This window comes from Dama dama, chromosome 12 (genome assembly GCF_033118175.1).
Source record: "Dama dama isolate Ldn47 chromosome 12, ASM3311817v1, whole genome shotgun sequence".
NCBI lineage: Eukaryota > Metazoa > Chordata > Mammalia > Artiodactyla > Cervidae > Dama > Dama dama.
This window is the reverse complement of record NC_083692.1, coordinates 15,332,405-15,357,917: the sequence shown is the minus strand read 5'-3', so window position 1 is coordinate 15,357,917 and position 25,513 is coordinate 15,332,405. Positions and strand designations below refer to the sequence as shown.

Sequence of the window (25,513 nt, the reverse complement as noted above, 5' to 3'; positions counted from 1 at the left end):
TTCCCACAGCAAGCCTAGCCAAAAATCTCCTGCATGCTAAGAGTCCCTGCGCAGTCAACCGTTAGGAACGTTCCGGAATGCTGGGAAGGCCATGCTCCGCCTCACGGCCCTAAGCCAGGCCCCACAATGTTTGGCGTCCTGCTCACACTCGAGTGGCTCACTTACTATGCCATAGCCAGTGACCTGATAGTGCTTCCGGGTCAGGGGGGCCTCGTGATAGTGACTGTGCAAGTTCCGAGAAGTCCTGGAAATGAAGAGAGAGAAGTGCCATTATCTTGAAGAAAAGAGATGTGTGATGTTTCTTCTTTTACCCAGGATATTCAGTCATCTGTTCAGGCCAGAAAAATTAGAATCCAAACTACTAAATCCAACATACCAGGACCTTCTTGCCCATCCACTCACAAGAAATACCCAGAGAGCTGGAGAGCTGCCCAAGCCAGGAGGGTCGGACCAGCAGGAGTACTGGACCACATGCCAAGAAAGAGGCTTCACTTTTTGTTCACCCGTAACTTGAGCTGGAGGGAGAGGGGATGACTGAACACGTCGGGGGTTTGAGGCAAGCTAGTCTGACTTATGAGGCAGCTTTAGGGGGAAGAAAATTAAAATTTGTAATCCACATATGCCAGAGATAGGTAAACCTCCTCATTCCCATCTGCTGTTTCTGCTCCTGTCAGTTTTACAAAGTGGGGATCTGTGCAGGAAGTGGAGGGTTTAACTGAGATTTTATTTACTTCGTGCTTTTTGTAATAATCCTTACTTTTGGCCATAACAAGTAGTCAATGTTCATTATAAAAATAAAATTAAAATTTAAGTATCCATAAACCTGACTAGGGAAAAAACACTGCTTATATATAGATAGATATAGATATATAAAATAACCACTGATTTTATTTTAAAAATCTCTATGTGATAATTCATATGAAACTTCTGCAGGGCTGCTTCTGTCATCTCCTGTTCCCATTCATTTTGCACATAGTGCCCTATTTCCTTGAGTGTTTGGTTACTTTTTGGGTGCACTGTTACTGAAAAACTATTTATAGGAATGGATAACAACATTTCTTTCCCAAAAGAGGGTTCACATTTGCTTTCGGCCAGGCACCTAGGAGACATTACATCTAGGATTATGTTCATTTAAATTCATGCCTTGACAATTTTGAGACAATCCAGGTGAAATGAATTTGGATTGCAAATCCATGTGAAGATCAGCTGGTAATCACTACTTCTCAGGAACCAGATTTTGTCCCTCCGACAAACCTTAACCCCCAGGGCACCTTGACCTCCCAAGCAAACTCTGAATATAGGTAGATAGGGCAGATTTACCCTAACACCAAGCCTTTGGGGGTTACAAATCTGGAGTGAAGATTACAATAACTCACCACTTTGGGTGAGCCTAGAGCTTGGTCTTTAAAACTTCTTCTCTCAAGAGTCAAAAACCAAAGCTCAAAACTCAAGATCGTAGGTTCAAGGCAGAAGGGGCCACAGCATCCCACTTTTTCTCTGTATTTCCCCTTTCACTGAGATTTTGACGTAGTAACTCCTTACTATCTTGTTGGTTCTTTATGCTTTTCAGAAGATGTTTTTACATTGTTCTGGCATTTTTAGTTATTTTCAGGGAGAACACTGGAGAAATGAACTAATTTGCCATATTCAGAAACAGACTCCTATATTTTTTTAAAGGCAACCCCTTAAGAAGAAATTTTGGGCCATTCAAATACTGCTCCCTCCACCCTGGGTAAAGGGAAACTGAAAGGTACCCTCAAAGTCCAACTCAAAGTCCAAAGCTTCCCAAAGCCAAAATAGGCAAAGTAATCATTCTCCCATTTCAGCATAGCAGCCTTGCTCCTTTACTGGGGCCTCAGTCCACATCTGATTCTGTTTACTTCCAGCTTAAAAGAGGTCCCTACCTTTGGCACTCAAACCACTCATTTATGCTAAGCAGCAAATTTACTTACTCTTTGTGTTCTAGTCGAATGATGTCTCCGTGTCTCACAAACTCCACTGGGAGTGAAGGGTCTAGGGGATCTGCTAAGAAGAAACAAGCACTGATGTCCGAAATCATTCACTCACTAGTATTAATCGAGGGCCTACCAGTGAAGAGTTATAGCATTTATATCGTGGTACATGTTTGAGGTGCTGACAGAAAGCTGTGGGACCAAAGCCAATTGTCTGAGAGGAGAAGGGAAGAGTGTCCCAGAGATAATGCTTGAAAAGACTCTTAAAAGAGAGGGAAAATTTTGTCAGGTGAACGAGTGGGGAAAAGGCACAGAGGTATGAAAGAGCAAAACTCATTTGACCAATGGCAAATGACTTCACATGGTTAGGGTGGGAGGGCAGAAAGGAGGGTGGGAATCGGCCAGGGGGTGGACAAGTGGGGCAAGACTGTGTATACCAGGCTGGGAAACGTGGCCTTTATCGGCCAAGCACTGAAGCCCCCGACTAGAGGATTTTTAAGCTGGGAAGATAAATAATAAGATTTTCCTTTGGGTAGTAAAAATAAAATCTTCCAAATATTAATTCCATGCAAATGACCATTTGCACAGCTCTCTTCAAAATCAAACGTTAAACCCTGCATATTTTGCCAGTGATTATTTTGTCTCTGGCAATAGACTTGGTCAGTGTGAGCCAAAGAAAATGATGAAAGAAAAGGACTACTTCTATATCATCAAGATGTCAAGACCAATGAGGATCTAACGAAGTGATGACAGTGGAAAAGGAAAGTGGCAGTAATCGAAGCAACACAGAAGGATCCTTGCAAATTTCTGTCGCAGGAGTGGACATCAACACTCAAGGTCAGGAAAGACAGATCTGCCAGGACAAATCACTGGCTCACAAGAGAATTCGAGAACTCAACTGGAGAGATGCCCATTCCTACGCTGCCTTCTAAGGTCTCTTAAAAAGAATAATCAGCAAGATGACAGATCAGATACGTCAACGCGGAGGGAAGTTTTACTTCACATGGGCCTGTGGGGGAGGGGCACTTATGGCCATAAAGAACTCAGAGACCTTCATCTAGACAGTTCCCACTTCCCAAGTGCTTGAGGCAACCTGCCTTCACATGACTCCTTCGTCACTGGGTGAAATGCAGCCACCTTAACCTGGAAGCTACAACAGCGTAACAGAACAGGGATGTTTAAAGATTTGGTCTGTGCCCACCCACGTGACTTTAGAAAGAAAGCTGGTCTTCCCTCATAAATCCTCATTGCAATAGACCACTTATATTTGGCGTGTTAAGTACCAGTCTTATAAGGGTACAGAACAGACCTGGCAGAGGAACCTGGCAGGCTACAGTCCACAGGGTTGCAAAGAGCTGGACATGACTGAAACGACTGAGCACGCAGGCACACAATGGTGTCAGAGTTTGTATTACTGAGGAGTAGGTACAAAGACACTGGTCACATTGGTCACGTTTCTAGCCAGAAAACCATGGCAATAGGAGGAGCTGGGGAAAGGAACAGAGATGAATTTAGATGAGAAGTTGCCACTTCCCACGAAGACCAGGAGCAGCTGACTCGAGACAGGCTGAGCCAGGTGGTGTTTGCCGAGGAGTCACAGTGAACACCTGCGGCATAAGACAATTGGAAAGTGAGCGGGAGATGTTTTGTTCTCTTCTCAACTGCAGCAGAAGGCACAGTCTGCAGGTAGCCAGCTGTCTGTCTAAAAAACAGAAGATACAGACACAGCCCTTGTCACAAAGCCCCAGGAGCCCAACAGGTGTGCTTCAGAACTGCTTCGCCCAGGCCAGAAAGAGGCAGCTGTGCAGGCCTAGACAAGCCCAGCCACAGGGCTGGCAGGCCCATGGGTCTCCCACTGACTGGCCCAGGCCTGGGACGAGCAGTGGGCAGCAGCCCTCCATCACATCCAGCCAGCCAAGCCGCACCACACGCTGGGGTCTGCAAGGCTTGCTGTGCTCCGAATCAGACACGAGAGCAGCGACTGTGTGTCCCCGATACGTGCCCAGGGAACCTCATCCAGACCACGTCTGAGCCTCGGCCTGCTCTCTGGCTTCAAAACGACAGCTCTCAGGGCCCAGTCGTATCACTCTTGCTCACAGCTTATCCCTAGACCAACCACAGTCCTTGGGACATAGCGGGGGCTCAATAAATCACTGTTGAAAGGATAACTGAGATCAGTGAAGATGGCAAAGAATGCTCAGGAAAGCCCATCCTAGAACCATTCTTTTGGAAGCATGAGAAATGTTAAGGAGGGCTCAGAGTAAGTAACAATAGAAGAAGCATCAGTTCTCTGCTGCATTACCTGAGTTCGAATTATGCTTCTTGATAATCCATAGGTTGTTGTAGTCCTTGTGCAAATAGGTGGTGACCTGGGTGGGGTGGGGGAAGGAGGAGGAGGTGGGAGGGAGGAGAGCGTCACCATCAGCACAGTCGGCCACAGGACAGTCAGCAGCGAGCCAGGACTGCTCCAGGCTCTCTCAGAAGCCCCAGCCACCCACCCGAGGGGCCATGTTTCCCAACGGGGCCAGAAACAGCGATTGGTAAGTGCGGTTCTCTCCTTCCTTCGGCACTTAGAGGCATCTTCCCACAAAAGCCCTTTTGATTGGTCTCTTTGTGCCTCCCTGCGTCCTGTCTTTCAAGTTCCAGCCTCCTAGAGGCAGGAATCATGACAACACAGTGTAACGCAGTCTACAGCACCCAAAGAGGATTTAGTGCATTTTAAAAAGTCATCAAGACCATGCCTCAAACTCTCTAAATGAAAAACTCAGGAGGGAGGTGGGAGGGGGGATCGGGATTGGGAATACATGTAAATCCATGGCTGATTCATATCAATGTATGACAAAACCCACTGGAAAAAAATAATAATAATAATTTAAAAAAAAAATTTAAAAAAAAAATAAATAAATAAAATAAAATAAATAAAAAAAAAAAAAAAAAAGAAAAACTCAGGCTGTTATGTTTTCGAGAATGTGCCCAAATGAAATGGAAAAAGTTCTATTAATATCTTGTCCTAGAAGCCTAAAATTTTAGCCATAGCCATTTTGTATATGCTAATTTTTAAAAATGGTGTGTGTGTATGCCCATGCACACATATGTAATGCTGCAATTAATCTACCAGCAAAAGTCTTGGGAACCCCAATAACAAAGGAATAGTTAACATGATGGAATGTCCACAGGAAAGAACATTACATAGAAAACATTCCAGGGCATGTTTTTTTTACCAGCACAGGAAAAGGCTTATAAAATGTTGCTGTTGGAAACAGCTACCATCTATTGCCAGGCCCTGTGCTAAGCACTGGGCAGGTCTCATCTCTAGGCTGTGGGTACGATGCTTACCCTCACCTTACAAGGAAACTGAGGCTGAGCAATTCCACTCAAGGTCACAGAGCCTGTCAGCTCGAGAGACAGGATTCAAACCCAGCCAGCTAATCCCAAGCTCCCAGGATAGACTACATGCATACTATCATGTCAAGCAGGTAAACAAGCACATAAATACCCAGAAGCAACAGAAATAAACGCCTCTCTTACAATGTGAGTTTTAATAACTCCAGTTGGATAAAACATGACATTTACTTCCAAAGTGATTTGGAATTAGCATACAGGAAAAAAATTATGCATCTATTATGTCTGCTTTGTTTCAGTGGCTCTTGCTTTCTCAGAAAAAATTAGGGACAACAGTATTAAGAACATACAAGAAGTTAAAAGTTTGGCAGCCACAGAGAAATTAAGTCCAAACTCTGGAACGAAAGCCCACACAGCTGCCGCCCCCAGCCTGAACTTACTCGAGGGTGCCAAGGTTTGCGGCGCTCACAGGTGCACCCTGTGCTCTTTGTTTACAAAAATCCTTATCGTTAAAATTCCTACTAGGAAAGTCCTTTATTTATTATGAATATAGTCCATGACCTCTTTTTCCCACTGAAACATTTATTTTTACAATGAAGTGTTTTTATAATATGAGGTCTCCTAGCAACATAGGTATCCTATTACAATAGAATGTTGTACATCAATCTACATGGATAAACACTGGTCCTCAGATTATGTCTAACTTTTTTTTTAAATACTTTTCTACATTTTCCAGTTTTACTTTATAAACATTATGCTTTAAAAATATTTAAAAATCAAGACCTAGAGTTGCTGACAAGACACTGACCTAGAGGGCAGGGAGGGCTACTAGAGGCTGTTAAAGCCCAACCCCCAGTTTACTGACGGAGACACAGGTGAGGAAGGCTCAGAGGCTCAGTCAGCGGCAAAGTCAGACCCTCTGTCCCTTGGCCTACATGCTCGCTCTAGATGATTCTCACAACCTCATGCTCCACCCATGGGCTTCAAGGGGTAACACTAAGACCAGCTTCAGAGGGCCTTTCAGAACACGGCTCTTTGCACAGTATGAGTGAGTGTTAGTTGCTCAGTCATATCTGACTCTTTGGCGACCCCATGGACTGCAGCCTGCCAAGGCTCCCCTGTCCATGGGATTCTCCAGGCCAGAATACTGGAGTGGATTGCCATTCCCTTCTCCAGGGGATGTTCCTGACCCAGCGGTTGAACTCGGGTCTCCTGCAGTTGCAGGCAGATTCTTTACTACCTGAGGCACCAGGGAAGTCACAGTATAGAGGGTCCCTTTCGCCACATCTGTTACTACATGACATCAGTAGCAAGGTAACACCACTGAAGGGCAAATTGTATGTTAGACTCCTGTGGAAAGCTTAAAACTGAAACAAAAATACACAAGGCATGGGCCCCATCCCAGACTGATTATGCAAGAATCTCAGAATTTTTTAAAAGCTCTCCAGTGGATTCTATGAAAAAAGTGCAGTCAGGGCTGAGAACCACCGCACTAGAGAGAAGCAAAGAGCCCAGAATGGGAAACTGATACAAAAACCCAATACTCTGGGTCAACTTTCTAGTAAATAAGGAAATAATAATAAAACACTTTGAGATGCAACAGTTTCTCACAGAGTAAAGATTTCACCCATTTTGCAGGAAGAGAAATCACACTTTAAGCTTCTCAGACAGCAGCCAGCCCTGCAACCCCCCCTCCCTCTCTCTCCTCAGGTCACCGGATCTGCGAGCTCAGCCCTGACCACACCACAGAAGCCTCCTGGTCAGAGCTGCCAGGCCTCCTTTTCCACGTTGTCTGCAGCACCTGAGCTGCCGGCGTCTCCTGCCCCTGGAGACTCTGCTGGGCCCTCCCCTCCTCCTCTCCTCCAGCCTCCCCGTCCACTCCCTCCTTCTCAGCTGCTTCCCCAGTGCCACGCTGAGCACCTTTAACGCTGCTTTACACACTGCCCTCCCCTCTGCACACCCCTTCAGGGCAATGTCACTGTGTCACTAACACCTGTATGCTACACACTCACATCTCCTTCCGGAGACAAGCCCCAGGCCTAGAACACACACCAAAAACTCATCTCCAAAGCCATGCTTCCTCCTCCATTTCTGATTACGGTGAACCAGCATCATCACACATACACCTTGACCTCCTGGCCTCCAGACTACAGACCTGATACAGCTCACCCCTGACATCTGTCAGTCTCTGGGCCCTGAATCGCTCCCCTCCTCTCCCTGAGGTCTGTTCACTGTCCTTTGTTGTGATTATTGCCTCTGGTCTGCTCCTCCTTCCGATCCATCACACTCCTGCTAAAGCTGTCTTTCTAAACTAGCAACCAAATCACATCTTATCTCTTAATAAGTTTCAATGCCTCCCCAGTGTTGGCAGAGCAAAATTAAATCTACTGGAGGCCCCTTCACGAGCCGGCCCCACCAACCTCTCCAACACCCTCTCCCTCTCAGGCACTGTCCCCACAGCCACACCGATCACCCCGTCACGTGGACACGGACAGGGTCCCTCACTCGTTCAGATGATACTCATGGCTAGCCCTTCAACGAGCACTTCACATGGATTATCTCCCTCAATCCTCACAGCAAACTTATGACAGAGAGAAGTATCGTTTTATTTTCCCTAATTTAAAGATGAGCCCATGGAAGCACAGAAAGGTTAAGGAATTTGTTCAAAGTCACACTCTTGTGGAACCAGGATTCAAACTCAGATACACAAGTCTGGTTCCCAGGCCTGTGTTTATAACCCATAAAGATTATAAACTCATCATCCACTCTGTGCTGGCCACCGAGCTAGGCACCTCAGCCTCCCAGAAGCCAGCAGTCGGACAGCAAGGAGAGAGGAGGAAGGACGCGCTCCCAGTTCAATGGGAAGAGGGTTACCGCACAGGCTCGTCAAGGGTGCCGAGAAAGCCGCCCACACCAGACACACCTGACCCAGGACCAGGAAGAGGCGGGACGTGGTGGTCGGAGGGGAGGTCCCCAGTGGAAGCCTGGGAAGCTGGAGTTAGCTAGGGGGAAGAGGAAAGGGTGCAGGAGGGGGCAGGATGTTCCAAGCAGGGGAAACAGTGTGGGACAGGACGGGAAGGCAAAAAGGGAAGGGCGGGTTTGGGCACGGCAATCAGCGCGGTGCAGCCGCGGCACGAGTGCATGGAGGGCCACTGACCTGCTGCTGGCGGGCGCCGACGCCCTCGGGGTAGAAGTGTCTGTGTGAGTGGAGGTAGCCGATGGCCATCCGCAGGTTCTTCACGGTGATCACGGAGCCGTAGGCCAGGTCTGCGAGGGGAGGGCAGCAGATGGCATGAGCTGGCCCGGGTGGATGTGGCCCCTGACTGGGCGGGGGGCGGCGCTGAAGCCACAGGAGCCCCCAGCCCTCTAACAGACTCCGCTGGGCCCAGGACTGCAGAAAGCAGGACACGCAGCTGCCTCCTCATCCCAAGGGAGTCACCTCAAGAGGGAGGTGACCACAGTCTCACCTGAGCCCTCCCCGGCCCTCCCCACCCCGAAGCACTTCAGAAGAGGCTGGGTATTCACAATGCTATTATCAAAACACTGTTTATAGTAGCAAAGGCCAGAAACAACTTGTCCCTTAGTCAAGGTCTACTATGTACATTCCATGGAATGAAGAAGGAGAAATTATTTATGTCTTCATCTTGAATGTTCTCCAAGATATAACGTTATGAGATAGAGGCTGTTAAGATAGACTTTTCACTGTATATCATTTTGTGCCTTTTGAATCTACCACATGCAGTAGTTGCTCAGTGGTATTTTGGGTTTTAAATCTGAATTTAAGGAAAAAAAAAAAACCCAGAGTAAACAGCTTACCCAAGAGCATCCATCTGTCCCACACAGGCCCTGGGTTACGGGAAAGAAGCCTCTTTGCTGAGAACTGCCCCTCCTCTGCACGCTCTGCATTATGGCTGCCCGCCCTTCCCCACTCCAGGGAAACAGGTCTCACTGCACCAGTGCTGGCCGCTCCTGTCCTCCTTTGTTCTTTCATTTGGGTCAAAAGAATCAATTTCACAGTGGATGCAAAGGCGGAGGAGGCCTGGCAGAGTCCAGTCTTGGGGACGATGACCTCACACACTGACCAGCATAGGATGAAGTGCCCATGTTCCAGCAAAGGTGTGACAATGTGTGACATGGTGGGAGCCCAGTGAAGGGAGGAATAAATTCTTGCCCAAAGAGTGAGAAGAGGATGGCTTAAAGAAGAGAGTGTAACTGAACTGGGCCTTTTAAATGGCAAGTAGCTAACCCCACAGAACCATCCTTCCAAGGCCTCATGCTGGCCAACACACACAGCCCCGCACGCTGCTGGCCACGGCTGCGTCTTGATTAGGCTGTCTCCCTCCTCAACCCCACGCTCCCTCCTGGATTGCTCCTGCAAAGCCCTTCACCCGTGCTCGCCAGTGACCTGACCTCTTCCTGTCCTCTCCTCTTTCTACAGCTTCATCTCAGACCACTGCCAATGCCCAGCATCAACTGTCCCTTTCCAAAGGACTCCTTTGAAAACCTCAGCTCCAAGCCCACAGGCCCCGCGGCATGGATTTCCTCAAGCTTCTCAAAGCCAACCTCTCTAACGTGGAACCCAATGTCTATCTTTCCAAGCCAATTTTTACCTGCTTTCCTATTTCTCATTTCTTCCAGTCTGGGCGGGCCCACTGTGTTCCAGGCCCTAGAGAGACCACAGGACATTGTCCATGACTCCAGGAAGCAATCTCCTGGGCCCCGCTTATCTCACTGTGTGCCTCTAATCCCTGTCCCCTGACCCCTACAGACGTGATCTCTTGCACCTTCGATCCCCACAGCTCTGCGCTCCCTTTTTATATACTTAGCACACACGGCCACATCATGTAGAGATCCTACTCCAGGCCCTACAGCCTCCAACATGGTTAACACGTGCTCAACTACTCTCTGTCAACAGTGAATGGATGTGAACTGCAGGACACTCTGGTCAGAACTGACCATTAGCCCCAAATGGGCTCATTCCCCCTGCCCCCAGGTTCTCGGTGTTGTCTTCCCATAGCCACATCGGACAAGTCATCTTCTGATCAAAGAGCTCACTGCTCAGGACGCCCTCCTCTGCACTTTCTGTGTCCCTGTTCACTGTCATGAGTGCTCAGACCAGATTTCACTGGTTCTTTCTCCCACACCGCCATCTAAAATAACTCAGGCTATCATATCGTCTTTTCCAATCCAACTCCCAGGAATCCCTCCTGCCCTTTTCTCTTCGTAAAGGCCAAGAGACACTCACGTTCTGGAATGGATGCGTTGTGAAGGTTGTTTCCTGAAAGCCGGGCCTGGAAGGCAGAACTGAAAAAGCCATCACCGGGACCGCTGTGGGGAGGGCAGAGCAGAAGGGAGCAGAGTTAGAGGAGTGAAATTACGACTTCCCAGGAGCCCTGGGAAGAGCTCTGCGTGGTTGGTTTAAAAGATGTACAAGGGAGTGGTGGGCTTCCCAGGTGGTGCAGAGGTAAAGAATCTGCCCACCAGTGCAGGAGATGGGGATTCAATCCCTGGGTTGGGAAGATTCCCTGAAGGAGGAAATGGCATACCACTCCAGTATTCTTGTCTGGGAAGTCCCACGGACTGAGGAGCCTAGCGGGCTACTGCCCATGGGGCCACAAAAGAGCCAGACACGACTGAGCAACTGAGCACGTATGCACCAGGGAGTGGCGGTCCGGTGTCATGGACAGACACGGGGGATGGAGTCAGGGAGACTGGGGTCCACGTTAACAGCTCCCCTACTAGTTAGGTGAATTTTGTAAGATACCTGGCCTCATTTAGTCTCAACATCTCATTTATAAATCGGGGATTTTAAAAAAATTAAAAGAATTGTTATGACTAAGTAAGATAAAGTACACAAAACGCTGAGCACAGTTCTGACACAGTTGCTACCTGCTAAATGGGAGCTGCTGGTGTCCTTGTTTTTTTTTTTGGTGTCCTTGTTATTATTACCCTCACTCCAGCTGCACGTGCTCATGGTCCCCCATCCCTGTTAGCACAAGGGGACTGTTTTTAGGGATAAGAGGCAGTTTGGCTACAAAGGTCTTCTCTTCTTCCTTCAGGCCAGGGTACCCAGAAGACAGAACCCAGGAGGAAACCAACCCTGGGTCCCCTTCGGGTCATCCCAACCACAGACCTAGGAAATCACGCAGCTCCTCCATGGGCTTAGAGACAAGAGAAGGACAGAAGCGAGACACTGGCAAGGCTCTGGTGGTACCTTTTATTCAGCACCATGAAGTGGACAGCGTAGGTGGCGATGTAGAGAGCCAGTGGCAGCACTATGAGGCACAGGATGCGAGCGGTCAGATGTTTTCCCAAGGTCACCTGTAAACAGAGTCAGTACCAGTGTTGGGCATAGGAGGCTTTACTATGCCTTATGCTTGACGTGTGTGTTATTTCTAAGTATTCACATGTAAGTCATTGGAGAAGGAAAAGGCAACCCACTCCAGTATTCTCACCTGGAAAATTCCATGGAGAGAGGAACGTGTGGGCTACAGTCCATGGAGTCACAAAGAATTGGCCACGACTGAGCACATCAGCACATATGTCAGTCATAATCAGAAACAACTGAAAAACTAACAGCCATCAAGAGAAAAAGGTCTGTGGAAACCCTAAGCCTTCTTATAACACCCAACCAACCAAGCACTGCCGGGGGCGGACACTGGCCAGCCCTCCACGGCCTGGCCACATGCTCACCCAGGGCCCTGGGCTCTCCCCAGGCTGCTGACAAGACATGACCTGCATCTTCAGCATCATCACTCCTCACCCCCTCTACCTCCCAGTACCACTGACACCCTGCGCTTTCCCTACACTTCTTGCACTGCATCGGCCCCACCCAACACGTGAACATGAATAAATGCTCCTGGTCTTAACTTTGGGCCTCAGCTTTCCACCAGAAGGCTTCCTAGAGTGCCTCAGCCTGGGCTCGCGTCCTTCTCTGTGCTCTCACAGCACTTGTTGGCTGGAATGTGACTTATATTTTTCTTTTCATTCTTATTTCTCTCTCTCTCCATTGTCTCTAGAGGACAGGAATCTTGTTTTCAGTTCAGTTCAGTCAGTTCAGTCGCTCAGACATGTCCGACTCTTTGAGACCCCATGAATTGCAGCACGCCAGGCCTACCTGTCCATCACCAACTCCCGGAGTTTACTCAAACTCAAGGCCATCGAGTTGATGATGCCATCCAACCATCTCATCCTCTGTTGTCCCCTTCTCCTCCTGCCTGCAATCCTTCCCAGCATCAGGGTCTTTTCCAATGAGTCAGCTCTTCGCATCAGGTCGCCAAAGTATTGGAGTTTCAGCTTCAACATCAGTCCTTCCAGTGAACACCCAGGACTAAGCTCTTTAAGGATGGACTGGTTGGATCTCCTTGCAGTCCAAGGGACTCTCAAGAGTCTTCTCCAGCACCACAGTTCAAAAGCATCAATTCTTTGGCACTCAGGTTTCTTTACAGCCCAACTCTCACATCCATACATGACTACTGGAAAAACCATAGCCTTGACTAGATGGACCTTTGTTGGCAAAGTAATGTCTCTGCTTTTTAATATGCTGTCTAGGTTGGTCATAACTTTCCGTCCAAGGAGTAAGCGTCTTTTAATTTCATGGCTGCAATCACCATCTGCAGTGATTTTGGAGCCAAGAAAAATAAAGTCAGCCACTGTCTCCATTGTTTCCCCATCTATTTGCCATGAAGTGATGGGACCGGATGCCATGATCTTAGTTTCTGAATGTTAAGTTTTAAGCCAACTTTTTCACTCTCCTCTTTCACTTTCATCAAGAGGCTCTTTAGGTCTTCACTTTCTGCCATAAGGGTGGTGTCATCTGCATATATGAGGTTATTGACATTTCTCCCGGCAATCTTGATTCCAGCTTGTGCTTCCTGCAGCCCAGCATTTCTCATGATGTACTCTGCATATAAGTTAAGTAAGCAGGGTGACAATATACAGCCTTGATGTGCTCCTTTTCCTATTTGGAACCAGTCTGTTTTTCCATGTCCAGTTCTAACTGTTGCTTCCTGACCTGCATACAGGTTTCTCAAGAGGCAGGTCAGGTGGTCTGGTATTCCCATCTCTTTCAGAATTTTCCACAGTTTATTGTGATCCACACAGTCAAAGGCTTTGGCATAGTCAATAGATGTTATTCTGGAACTCTCTTGCTTTTTCGATGATCCAGCAGATGTTGGCAATTTGACCTCTTGTTCCTCTGCCTTTTCTAAAACCAGCTTGAACATCTGGAAGTTCACGGTTCATGTATTGCTGAAGCCTGGCTTGGAGAATTTTGAGCATTACTTTACTAGTGTGTGAGATGAGTGCAATTATGCGGTAGTTTGAGCATTCTTTGGCATTGCCTTTCTTTGGGATTGGAATGAATACTGACCTTTTCCAGTCCTGTGGCCACTGCTGAGTTTTCCAAATTTGCTGGCATATTGAGTGCAGCACTTTCACAGCATCATCTTCCAGGATTTGAAATAGCTCAACTGGAATTCCATCACTTCCACTAGCTTTGTTCGTAGTGATGCTTCCTAAGGCCCACTTGACTTCACATTCCAGGATGTCTGGCTCTAAGTGAGTGATCACACCGTCATGATTATCTGGGTCATGAAGATCTTTTTTGTACAGTTCTTCTGTGTATTCTTGCCACCTCTTCTTAATATCTTCTGCTTCTGTTAGGTCCATACCATTTCTGTCCTTTATTGAGCCCATCTTTGCATGAAATGTTCCCTTGGTATCTCAAATTATCTTGAAGAGATCTCTAGTCTTTCCCATTCTGTTGTTTTCCTCTATTTCTTTGCACTGATCATGAGGAAGGCTTTCTTATCTCTCCTTGCTATTCTTTGGAACTCTGCATTCAAATGGGTATATCTTTCCTTTTCACCTTTGCTTTTCCCTTCCCTTCTTTTCACAGCTATTTGTAAGGCCTCCTCAGACATCCATTTTGCTTTTTTGCATTTCTTATTCTTGGGGATGGTCTTGATTCCTGTCTCCTGTACAATGTCATGAACTTCCATCCATAGTTCACCAGGCACTCTGTCTGTCAGATCTAGTCCCTTAAATCTATTTCTCACTTCCACTGTATAGTCATAAGGCATTTGATTTAAGTCATACCTGAATGGTCTAGTGGTTTTCTCCACTTTCTTCAATTTCAGTCTGAATTTCATCTGCATATTCTGGGTCTCACACTCAGTGGATGGTCTGTCTATATTTTCTAAATGAACTTGTTGCGACTTGGGGCCAGAAGTGATGGAAAGGTGTTACAGTAAAGCAGTAGATATGGAGTCAGCCTCTTCTTTCTGAATCCTAGACCTCCCTTTCACTACTTGTATGACCTTGGGAACAATATCACCTTTCTAGGTCTGTTTCCCTCATTTGTCAAGGGGGTAATAACTACCTTCCTCACGGGACTGTTATGAGGAGGAAATGAGATGATAAAGGTAAAGCATTTTCCATAGTGCAGGACACAGAGTCAGCTCTTAACAAATTACTGTAATAAACTGTAAGGCTCTTACTGGCCTCCAAGTCCAGAGACTCTGGGTCAGGAAGAGAAAACTAAGTTCAGAAAGTCAGCCCACCGAGTTTACTCAAGGCCCTGCAGTCAGTGTCTGCCACACACGTGGCTGAGCCCAGCGGAACAGGATCCCCTTGGGTCATTTGCTGTTGTTCAGTTGCTAAGTCACGTCCGACTCTTTGCGACCCCATGGACTGCAGCACACCAGGCTTCCCTGTCCTTTACTATCTCCCGAAGCTTGCTCAAACCCACGTCCATTGAGTTGGTGATGCCATCCAACCATCTCACCCTCTGTCGCCCCCTTCTCCTCTTGCCCTCAGTCTTTCCCAGCATCAGGGTTTCTTCCAATGAGTCATTTGTAGAGCATTTAAAAACCAATGCAGGAATGAAAGCCAAAAGAGAACCCCAAGAATGTCAGTCTATCCTCTCCGTTTCTCCCTCTCCAGCCCGTGGGTCATGGCCCAGCCCCTGCTGCCCTGCGCCCTCCAGAGGGCCATTGGATCCAGCCTGCCTGGGGCCCAGAACACAGCCATTCTGCCCCCTGCAGCAGAAGTGGAGAAAGGTCGCTGGTTCTAGGGAGCAAAGACATTTCTACAAGCACTTGGGTTCTCACCATTGAAAGACTGAGGTCTCCAAACAGGTGCCAAAGGTCTGAAAGGGTGTTCCACCCCACTTGCAGGATGATGAAGAGGCCAACAAACTTGACCCCCAGAGCGCCAGCCAGATTAATGCCGGTCAGGCTGAGCCAGAACCACCAGGGGGCAGAGAAGGGCCTGAAAACCAACAAGACGCAGAGTTCAGCTTGGTGGCTGGAACCAAACTCAACAGCAAGCGCAGCAGCGGGGAGGGGCAGAGGTCCCCCGACTCTCAGAGGCTGCCCTGTGGCCTTTCTCACGAGGGCTCCCAACCTCAGGGCCCACACATGGCGCCGAGGCAGATGTGGTCTGTGAAACCCGAGACTGTGGGAGCACCATGTGGGAGCACCGTGTGAGAGCACGATTCTTCTGGGGAGGAGGGTCATGGCAGCCCTGGCGAAGTAAGTAAGGGGTGTCAAGTAAGCAAGAGCTTATTCTTCAGTGGTGACCAATCAAGTGGAAGGAAAAGGAAAATCCAGAGAAGCCCACTGGATTCAGGCAGACCATCCCCTGTAAAAGCCAGCAATTACTGAGTGTTACTATGTGTTAGGCATTGTTCTGAGCATTTTACTAGTGTGTGTGTGTGTGTGTGTGTGTGTGTGTGTGTGTGGTCAGTCGCTCAGTCATGTCCGACTCTTTGCAACCCCAATAGGTTGTACCCTGCTAGGCTCCTCTGTCCATGGGATTTTTCCAGCAAGCACACGTGTGTGTGTGTGTGTGTGTGTGTGTGTGTGTGTGTGGTCAGTCGCTCAGTCATGTCCGACTCTTTGCAACCCCAATAGGTTGTACCCTGCTAGGCTCCTCTGTCCATGGGATTTTTCCAGCAAGCATACTGGAGTGGGTTGCCATTTCCTCCTCCAGGTGATCTTCCCGACCCAGGGATGGAGCACGCGTCTCCTGCATTGACAGGTGGATTCTTTACCGCTGAGCCACCAGGGAAGCCCCATTACCGCACCCCGTACTAACCCATTAACTTTCACTACAACCCCATGGAGGCAGAGCCTGCCATCAGCCTCTTCTTCCAGACGAGGACTCGAGGCACAGAGAGGTCATGTAACACAGCCACCCGCAGTGGAGCATGGTGCTAAGCCAGGCGGGCGGTTCCAAGGTCTGCTGTACTACAGCACTTAGTGCTCAGAGCTGCAGACCCCCCGCTCCCCACCCTCACCCCCACCAGGGCAAATGCTCCCCAACAGTCAAGACCTATGTGTTCCTGAACCCTCAGCTCTGGGCACAGTACCCGGCACAGTCTGTATTTAAGAAATGGCAGGTGGGAGGGGATATGGTGCAGGCGGAAGACAAGCCAAACCCAGAGAGAGCTGGAGGTCACGGCCTGGCTGCAGTGAAATCAGGTTGCTTCTGGAAAAGCCTTGGCAGAGCCAGCTCTTCTGGTTTGGATGCAATGATCTATTCTACTCTCTTAGAGGTGAAGGATGATCTGGAAAGGACTCTTCTGGAAGAAGACCAGGCCCTCCAGAGCAGCTTTAGGGCTGACCAGGGCCTGCAGGGATCCTCTTGGTCCATGTGGAACCTTCAAGCCAACCTCTGTGTACATCATTCCCATCCTTGGATCAGAACTGAGGACAGGGAGACAGTTCCCAGGCAACACCTACTCTGGTGCCCTCCCCTCTAGAACAGAGCACGTGAAGAATGAAGTTGTCCTGGGATCTCCTAACCAGCACTGGTGCTGAGGAGTGGCTAGCTGGTGGGGTGGGGGAAGGCATTAGGACCCCTTCATAAAGTAACATAAACCCCTACCCAAATCCACCCCTGTTGTAAAAATAACAAGGCTCTTGAAAAAGACAACTGACATTTTCTTAGTCTTAGGAAAGCAAAAATAAAAGTATCTACAGAAAACTTCTATAAATCTATTTTTATGATCTAAAATGGGCAATCTAAAATATTTTAAAGTATACTTGCCTGAAATTCAGCTTCAAGACAAGTCCTCTAGGCACTGTACCCACCCCGCCCCTGGACGTTATAGAAACTCTAGAGCTGCCACAGCTTCTGACATCCCCTCCCAGAGATGGTGTTGCTGACCTGTTGGCACAGGAGTTGTACTTGACCATGCTCAGCATGGCAGCCATGATGAAGAACATCAAGATGGGGTCAAGGAGGATGTACTGGGACAGAGTGAGGCATCCTGTGTCTGAAAAACATGAGCTCAGTGGTCAAAAAGTGGAATCAGAGATGGGCCACCCCGAGAACAAAACACCCCAGCATTAAGAAACAGTCCCCATTGGGCTTAACCTCACGTAAGCATTTGTGCAGTCAGGATTAGATGGGCAAGTGAGTCAACTGGAAAGCGGAAGGACACAGCTTTGGGATACACCAAAGACCAATGATATGAAAGAGCATCTCACACTTTCAGCCCGTTGACCCCAGAAGGGATCAAATCATTCATTCAGACAGAGTGATCCTGAGACAAGGGCTCTTGCTAACTGCCACCATCCAAAGTTCTGCCATCATGCTTGCTGCTGCTGCTGCTGCTGCTAAGTCGCTTCGGTCGTGTCCAACTCTGTGCGACCCCATAGATGGTAGCTCATCAGGCTCTACCATTCCTGAGATTCTCCAGGCAAGAGTACTGGAGTGGGTTGCCATTGCCTTCTCCAGCCATCATGCTTACACAGCCATAAACTACATATACCCAGGATAGAATCTTAACCATTTCACATGAGGTCTCTGTTGGGAGTTGACTCTCCATGCAGGTGCTGAAGTGATTTTCTTTTTTTAAACAAAATTTCATTACATCATGGCCTGGCTTAAGTCTTTCAATGTCTTCCCATCTCACTCAGACTAAAAACTCCTCAAGATGGCCATGGTCTCCCTACCCATCCAGCCTCCTCTGCTCTCGCGCTCTGCTCTGGCCTCATCTTCTTACTGTTCTCTGAATCCACCAAAGGCTGCCTCACACCAGAACCACAGTACATGCTGTCCCCTCAGATATCTGCTCAAGGCCACATCCTCAGGGGGCTCTTCACTGACCACCCTACCTAAAACAGAATCACCCCATATTACTCTATTCTTTACCCTATCCTCTTTTCTATGTTGTACTTACTGTTTAAAATGTTACACTACAGACTTACTAATTTACTTGCTTATTTGTCACCTGCCCCATTAGTAAGCAAGCTCCATGACAGTCCTGTCTCATCAGCATAACCTCTGAGGCCAAGAAAGTGGCTTAGCACAGAATACATGCTTGAAAGTAGTTGTTGAATGAAAAATGAATAAATGAACTACCGAGGAGGGAAATTAAAGACCCAAGGAAAAAGCCACCAGGTCCTCTAGAGGGAAATTCTATAATCTTGCAACCTTATCTGTCAGAGCAAAGTCAGAATCATCCCTAAAGTAACCATCTAAACTGGTTTGGACTTCTTTAAATGTTAAGCTCTATGAGGTCATGAATTCACTCTCATATGAGCCAGGCTAGCAACAGAATCAGTTTCTACAGATCAACTCTCAATTATCCATATGAGGATTATCCACAGAAATAATTTAAATTTCCATTTTGTTTTCCTCTGTCACCCAGGTGCTTCGGAGGCATATGCCCTTGCATTCAGGTGAAATTAGTTTAAGGAATGCAAACTAATCTTGAGAGTAACTAAGAATAGCTGAATTAGAACTGTAAGCCTCCTTCAAACACACACATACACACAAGCACACATACACATATTATCCATTCCAAACTCAAATACGGATAACTTAGAGATAATCTATTCCTTGGGATTGCACATACCCTCTCACACCTCCAATACTATTAAGGCTTGCTACATACAAGTACTCATATATGTAAGTATCACTAGTGAGTAAAAGGAGATCTGGAATACATTTACCCAATCCTAAGGTTACTTCAGAACTGGTCCCACAGACAAGGATCTTTAAGTGCATTGCTTTCTAGCTACATTCATAGAGTGGCAGTCAATTTCCCAAGAAACGTGGTCTAGGACAACTTACCAAAGGTGAGGAAGGCGGCCGTGAGCAGCGCTGCTGGGAGAGACCGGGACAGCTCCAACACAGTGAGGTAGGCCAAAGGGACGAGCATGGAGCCAAGGAATGCACAGAACTAGGGAAGGACAGGAAAGCAGTCAAGGGACCAACTAAGCAAAGCATCAGGGACCTACCTGACTTGGTACAAACTGATCTTTTGAGATGGAGGACCCTGATGACGGATGGCATGACTTGATGACTTTGAATATATTTAAATATGAAAGGGGCAGTGTAATAGTGAAGCATCAAATCAAGCAACGTTTAGGTTTCCATTGAGCACCAACTTGTGCACTGACATGAAACCAGCGAAGTTCAGCCAGGGAGGTGTGGGCAGGAGGGCACACTGGTTTTAAGTGTGAGACTCTGGGGTTGGACCAACCCATCACTGCTAGCTGTGACCTTGACAAAGTCATATCTCTGTATCTCAGCCTCCCATTCTGTGAAAAATAAGCATTCCCACCTCAGAGGGCCTACTTTTTAATTTTTATTTATTTGTTTAGTTTTGGCTGCACTGGGTCTGCGTTGCTGTGTATGGGCTTTCTCTGGTTGTGGTGTGCAGGCTTCTCATTGCAGTGGCTTCTCTCGTTGCGGAGCACAGGCTATCGGTGCAAGGGCTTCAGTAGTTGTGGTGCACGGGCTTGGCTGCCCCATGGCGTGTGGAATCTTCCTGAAGCAGGGACTGAACCCACGTCTCCTGTATTGGCAGGCGGATTCTTAACCACTGGACCACCAGGGAAGCCCCAGGGCTTAGTTTTTAGATTAAATGAGCTAAAGTTTATTACCGCACAGAAAGTTCTTGATAGACACTAGCTTCTGTTACAAAACTGGGTAGAAGGAGAGAAATAGCTCTCTGAAGGTATTTTAATATTTTAGAGAATTCTAATGCTATTTCTGCTCTTTCTCCCTTGGTCCTTTTATCCAATCACACCAGGAACCACTCTTTAATCTATAGGTTGTATTTTGATTTTAGAAAAAAGACAGCTTGACACTTTAGCATCTGGACAGTTGTTTTTTGGTTTTGTTTTTAACCAGCAGTTTTCTCTCTATTCCCCTACCCTATCCATCAAATGTAATCAGACAGTGCTCGCTTCGGCAGCACATATACTAAAAAAAAAGTAATCAGACAAACCAAAGGAATGGAAATTCTCACATTTGGGTTGTCACTTTTTGTTAGCAGAAAGCAATGTGCCCTGGTGTGAAAGGTAACAGGCTGTTATATTTGGCCTTCTCACTTCCATAGCAAGTTTATAGTCAGGCCGATATCCAATTCTGTATGCTCGCTGGTGATCAAACATCATTAGGAAGACACAGAATCACTCAAGAATATGAACTTGAGGGTAGTAGACACTCCTTAGTTAAAAGAGTATGATATGACTGCACAAGCAAGCCAATGACTACAGCCCAAATGACCTTTACCTAAACTGCTTTGAACTCCCTGAGGGAAGGGATTTGCAAATGCAACCTGCTCTGAGAGTTCCACACTGGATGGTTCCCGTAGGTCCAGTTTAGCTTGGAGAAGGCAATGGCAGCCCACTCCAGTACTCTTGCCTAGAGAATCCTGTGGAAGGAGGAGCCTGGTGGGCTGCTGTCCATAGGGTCGCAGAGTCGGACACAACTGAAGCGACTTAGCATGAATGCATGCATTGGAGAAGGAAATGGCAGCCCACTCCAGTATTCTTGCCTGGAGAATCCCAGGGATGGAGGAGCCTGTGGGCTGCCATCTGTGAGGTCGCACAGAGTCAGACGCAACTGAAGCAACTTAGCAGCAGCAGCAGCAGCATGGGGTGCCCAGACACTTGGGTCTTTAGGTCCTGCCATGTTCTGTCAGGGCTGGTGCTGGGACTCAGAACACAGTGGGACTGGGCAAACATACACTTCCCTTAGAAGACTAGAAAACCCGCGTGTGTCTGAAATCTTCATGGGGAAATGAAGGAAGAACCTGGTCACAGGGGGGTGGGCGTGCTGATGTCAATAAAGGCCCCAGAGGGAGGCAGTAGTGCGGCAGTTGCGGCCACAGAGGAAGGACGTGTAGCCTGCCAATGTGCTGAGGCCCACGTTAGGGCCGCAGTAGCCTCCTGGCCGCCTGAGTCCTGGGCTGCCCTCTAATCTGAAACCTGATGCTGCTCGTGGGCAGGGGAACAGGTGACAGGCTGGGCTTGCTCCCACCTGTGTCATCCCCAAATTACCTATGTCCTCTCTCACCCTTCTTACTCACCCCAGCTCTGAATCTTGGCTACAGGGCACGGGTCCAATCACCCCCTCCTCCCCAAAGTCCCTTTTCCTAGACCTGCCACCACTTGAGGGCTTCTGACTGTTAACATTTCTGACTGAGTGTGGCCCCAGGGTTCAGGCAGCCAATCGCAAGTCAGGAAGCCTTACTCCTCTCATTCCCATGTAGCTGTGATGCTCATAGTTGTCCCCAGGCTTCTGGAACAAAAAGGTGCCATCGTACCCGCTCAGGTAGCCAGCCAGACCAATCAGCATCTGAGGAGAGAGGCGGAACATAAAGATGAGAGGCCTCGGAAAGAAGTCTCCATCACCTCCACACTCCCCTCCCAGCTGCACCCAGACCTCGGCTTCCCTGACAACTGTCCACAGGAGGAGCCCCCAACATGACACTTTCTCCGGCAGCTGCTGCAGAGCAAAGACTCTTTTGTTTACAGAGCTCACGGCTTGAAACAAATCCTCTCTTGTGTTAAGGCCAAGTCCTTGGGAACAGTGAAGACTGAGTACTGAAGAAGAAAATAACCCCAGTGTGAAGGGCAGAGCCAGTGAGGGGCTTCCTCATCCAGCCTTCTTTCACTTGCTGTGAAGTAAAACACGACAGCTCATGGACAGAGGCTGTGGGCAGGGGCTGATTCCTGGGAGACCGCACCACTGACAGGAAAATGAGGCTCCAAGTCAGGACGAGGAGCAAGGAGAGAGGCCAAGTGGCTACTCACCAGGCACAGAGAGAAGGGGAGACACTGGGGAGCAGAGTGCAGATGGACGCACCTCCCCGGAGGGGAGGGGAAAAGTCCCGGTGGGAACAAAGTCAGAAGGCCAGGGACTGGTTTCTCCTACTGCCAGTCTTCCAAAGAGAGGCCACCCTGGCACATCCCCAAACTGAACACATCAACTGCAAACTAAGCCTGTGAGTCATGACTCCTTCAAAACGCTCAAGAGGATCGGCCTCTTCATGTCTCTTTCCTTGACCATCAGTAGTGTAAAACTTGCTTTTTCACACATATAATCAGAAGCAGCTAAAACATAAGAACTGTCAGCAAATACCAAGCGTCGGTAACAGCCCCAGGCTGCCTGGGCCCGACCCCTGCACTCAAGCTGGGCTGTGTGGAGAGAAAGCCTTGCCCTGCAACACTGCTTCTGGGGCTCGGACATGGACCACTGACTCACTTTTTCTCTAAGTAGTTCTAAACAGGTCAGTCTCCACAGTTCCATGTCAAGACACAGGAACCAAAACTCAGCAGTAAATTAATATAAATCCTTATAAAAAAAAAGAGGAATCCCAGAGTCCAGAAGTTATATTTAATGCTAATTAATTTACTATAAAGTAATATAAGGTATTGAGAAGACAGAGCCATCCAAATACCCAGATGAACTTAAAATGAGACGTGACAATCAAATGACTATCCCTTCCCACCTGGGGTCTCAGAGGACAAGCCCACCTGGTGCAGAAATTCCCAGACCGCTGGGCTGGTGGCACAGCACGCGGGAATGTGCCGGTGACTTGGATCTCAGTGCCTCCCATACGAGGTCTCTAACTGGGGACAATACTTAGTACTCTCTGAACTACAAGTAATAAAACCTTCCTCACAGATGATTGTAAGGCTTAGAGCAGATGCCAAAGGTAAAACACCTGGTACTCTGCCAAGCATTTAACAAGCACTCAAAATTCAGTTCCCTCTTAGTTCCCATAAGGTTAAAAGTAGTCCTGATGGGGTTCCCAGGTGGCCCAGTGGTAAAGAATCCACCTGCCAATGCAGGAGACACAGGTTCGATCCCTGGTCCGGGAAGATCCCATATGCCGTGGAGCAGCTAGGCCCGGGAACCACAAATACTAACGTCCACAAGCCCTAGGGCCAGCACGCCACAAGAGAAGCCACCGCAATGAGAAGCCTGCACTGTAACGAAGAGCAGCCCCCGCTTGCTGCAACTAGAGAAAAGCCTGAGCAGCAACAAAGATCTAGCAGCCAAAAATAAATTAAATTAGAAACTTAAAAAGTGAAATAAAACTTAAAAAAAAAGCATGTGTTAGTCGCTCAGTCATGTCTGACTCTTTGCAACCCCATGGACCGTAGCCCGCCAGGATTCTCTGTCCACGGGATTCTCCAGGCAAGAATACTGGAGTGGGTTGCCATCCCCTTCTCCAGGGGCCCTTTCCAACCCAGAGATCAAACCTGGGTCTCCTGAACTGCAGGCAGATTCTTTACCATCTGAGCCATCAGGGAAGCCCACTCTGCTAATTTTCTAACTCAAAAACTCATTCAAATCAGTATGAATAAGAGGAATTTACTAGAAAAAAAATGCTATCTTAAAAAAACAAAACACTAATGGCTAACAAACATACAAAAAAAATTTTCAGTCTAATTTAGGAAGACATGCAAATGGAAACACTTATATACCATTTTTTACTTTTAAAGTGGCAAAGTTTTGGCAGTGTGATCACACCAGTGCTAGCAATGAGGTGAGGGAAGCAAGCGCCCTCATACACTGTTGGTGGGAGTACATATATTATCACATTTTGCAGGATAACTTAGCAACGTCTAACTCAAATCTAAATGTGTGCATCCTTTGCCTCTTCATTTCAGGTGCTGAGGCTCTATTAGCCACACCTGCACAACTTTGAAAAGACAAATGTACAAAGAAGTTCATTGTATTATCTTTTGTAATGACTCAAAACTGGAAGTAACATAAATGCCCACCAGTAGAAGAGAGGCAAAATAATTTATGGCTTAAGTGTATAGTGGAATATTATATAGCCACTAAAAAGAATGGGGTACATTTTATATGCTGATGTGGAAAAAAAGTAAGATATATTTAAAATACAAGTTGCTCAATTTTAGTCTATTTGCATATATAATGTCTGTTCATGTGTACTAATATATACATGTGAATAAATGTATACACAGTTGTATTTGTATAAAGTTTCTGAGAGGATATATAAGAAAATGTTAATAAAGGTGGCTCTGGTGGCCTCTGAGGAATAGAAATGTGAGAGAAGGTAGCTTTTGACCTTTTATTTCCTTCTATTCGAATCAAATTTCTTGCTATGTGCAGGCATTTTTATTTCTTTTAAAGCACCTATTTCCCTGGAGCCCTGGGCACTCAGGGCCGGGGCCAGTGTGAAGCAGCAGGTATTGGCCTCAGTATTATAGGAGAAAACTTCCTAGTCATCACTTCAAGGGGTTTTTTTTTTTTTTTTCAGTTTTTTTTTTTTATGTGAACCATTTTTTAAAAAGTCTTTATTGAATTTTTTGCAATATTGTTTCTGTTTTATGGTTTGGCTTTTTGGCCTTGAGGGCATGTGGATCTTAGCTCCCTGACCAGGGGCTGAACCTGCACCCTCTGCATTGGAAGGTGAAGTCAACCACTGGACCACCAGCTCCCGTGGGGCTTTCTGAGTCTTTGACTAGCTTGGCTTCAGAACCTATGGAAGCTGCTTTGCTCATCAGTCTCTTTCAAGCAGGTAGAGCACAAGCAGACAGACTTCACTCCCTGGTGGCAGCCTTACAAAGAAGCCTCCCATTTCTGCCTTCACACAGGAGCCAGATGGGAGGAAGGGAAGGCTTCCGCAAAAACAACGCCACCAGTGTTCTCACGTCTTCATTGCGCTGAGCACTAGCAGACTCCAAAAACAGACATGCAATCTCCAGCTGCGAGATAGGGCTGGGTTTCCTATGAAAAATCTCTGTGGAGCCGGTTCCCAGGCTGGACCAATGCAAATATTCAGCAGGTTCTGTGGCTTAAGTCTACAGTGGTAACGGATGTACTTGTCCCAGTACTGGGGCGAGGCAAGTTACGGAGTCAGTTGTATGATAGTTAAGACAGCAGACTGTAAGCCAGTCTGAACCTGGACTCTGCCACTTACTGGCTATACT

The 25,513-nt window shown here is 47.5% G+C and overlaps 1 protein-coding gene across 2 annotated transcripts in view; it reads right to left on the bottom strand.

Annotated features, from left to right (window-relative positions):
• POMT2 (protein O-mannosyltransferase 2) overlaps positions 1–25,513 on the bottom strand; it is a 46,616-nt gene that overhangs the window by 11,052 nt on the left and 10,051 nt on the right. Inside the window, exons 3-12 of one of the 2 annotated variants that reach the window (XM_061156531.1) lie at positions 21,795–21,899; positions 19,383–19,491; positions 17,469–17,577; positions 15,407–15,566; positions 11,509–11,615; positions 10,540–10,622; positions 8,452–8,561; positions 4,255–4,321; positions 1,953–2,022; positions 166–244 (exon numbers count right to left, since the gene is read on the bottom strand). In XM_061156531.1, coding sequence (XP_061012514.1) covers positions 166–244; positions 1,953–2,022; positions 4,255–4,321; positions 8,452–8,561; positions 10,540–10,622; positions 11,509–11,615; positions 15,407–15,566; positions 17,469–17,577; positions 19,383–19,491; positions 21,795–21,899 — 999 coding nt within the window. Of the gene's footprint in view, positions 1–165; positions 245–1,952; positions 2,026–4,254; positions 4,322–8,451; positions 8,562–10,539; positions 10,623–11,508; positions 11,616–15,406; positions 15,567–17,468; positions 17,578–19,382; positions 19,492–21,794; positions 21,900–25,513 lie in introns of both variants that reach the window. The other variant, XM_061156532.1, reaches the window with a different exon arrangement.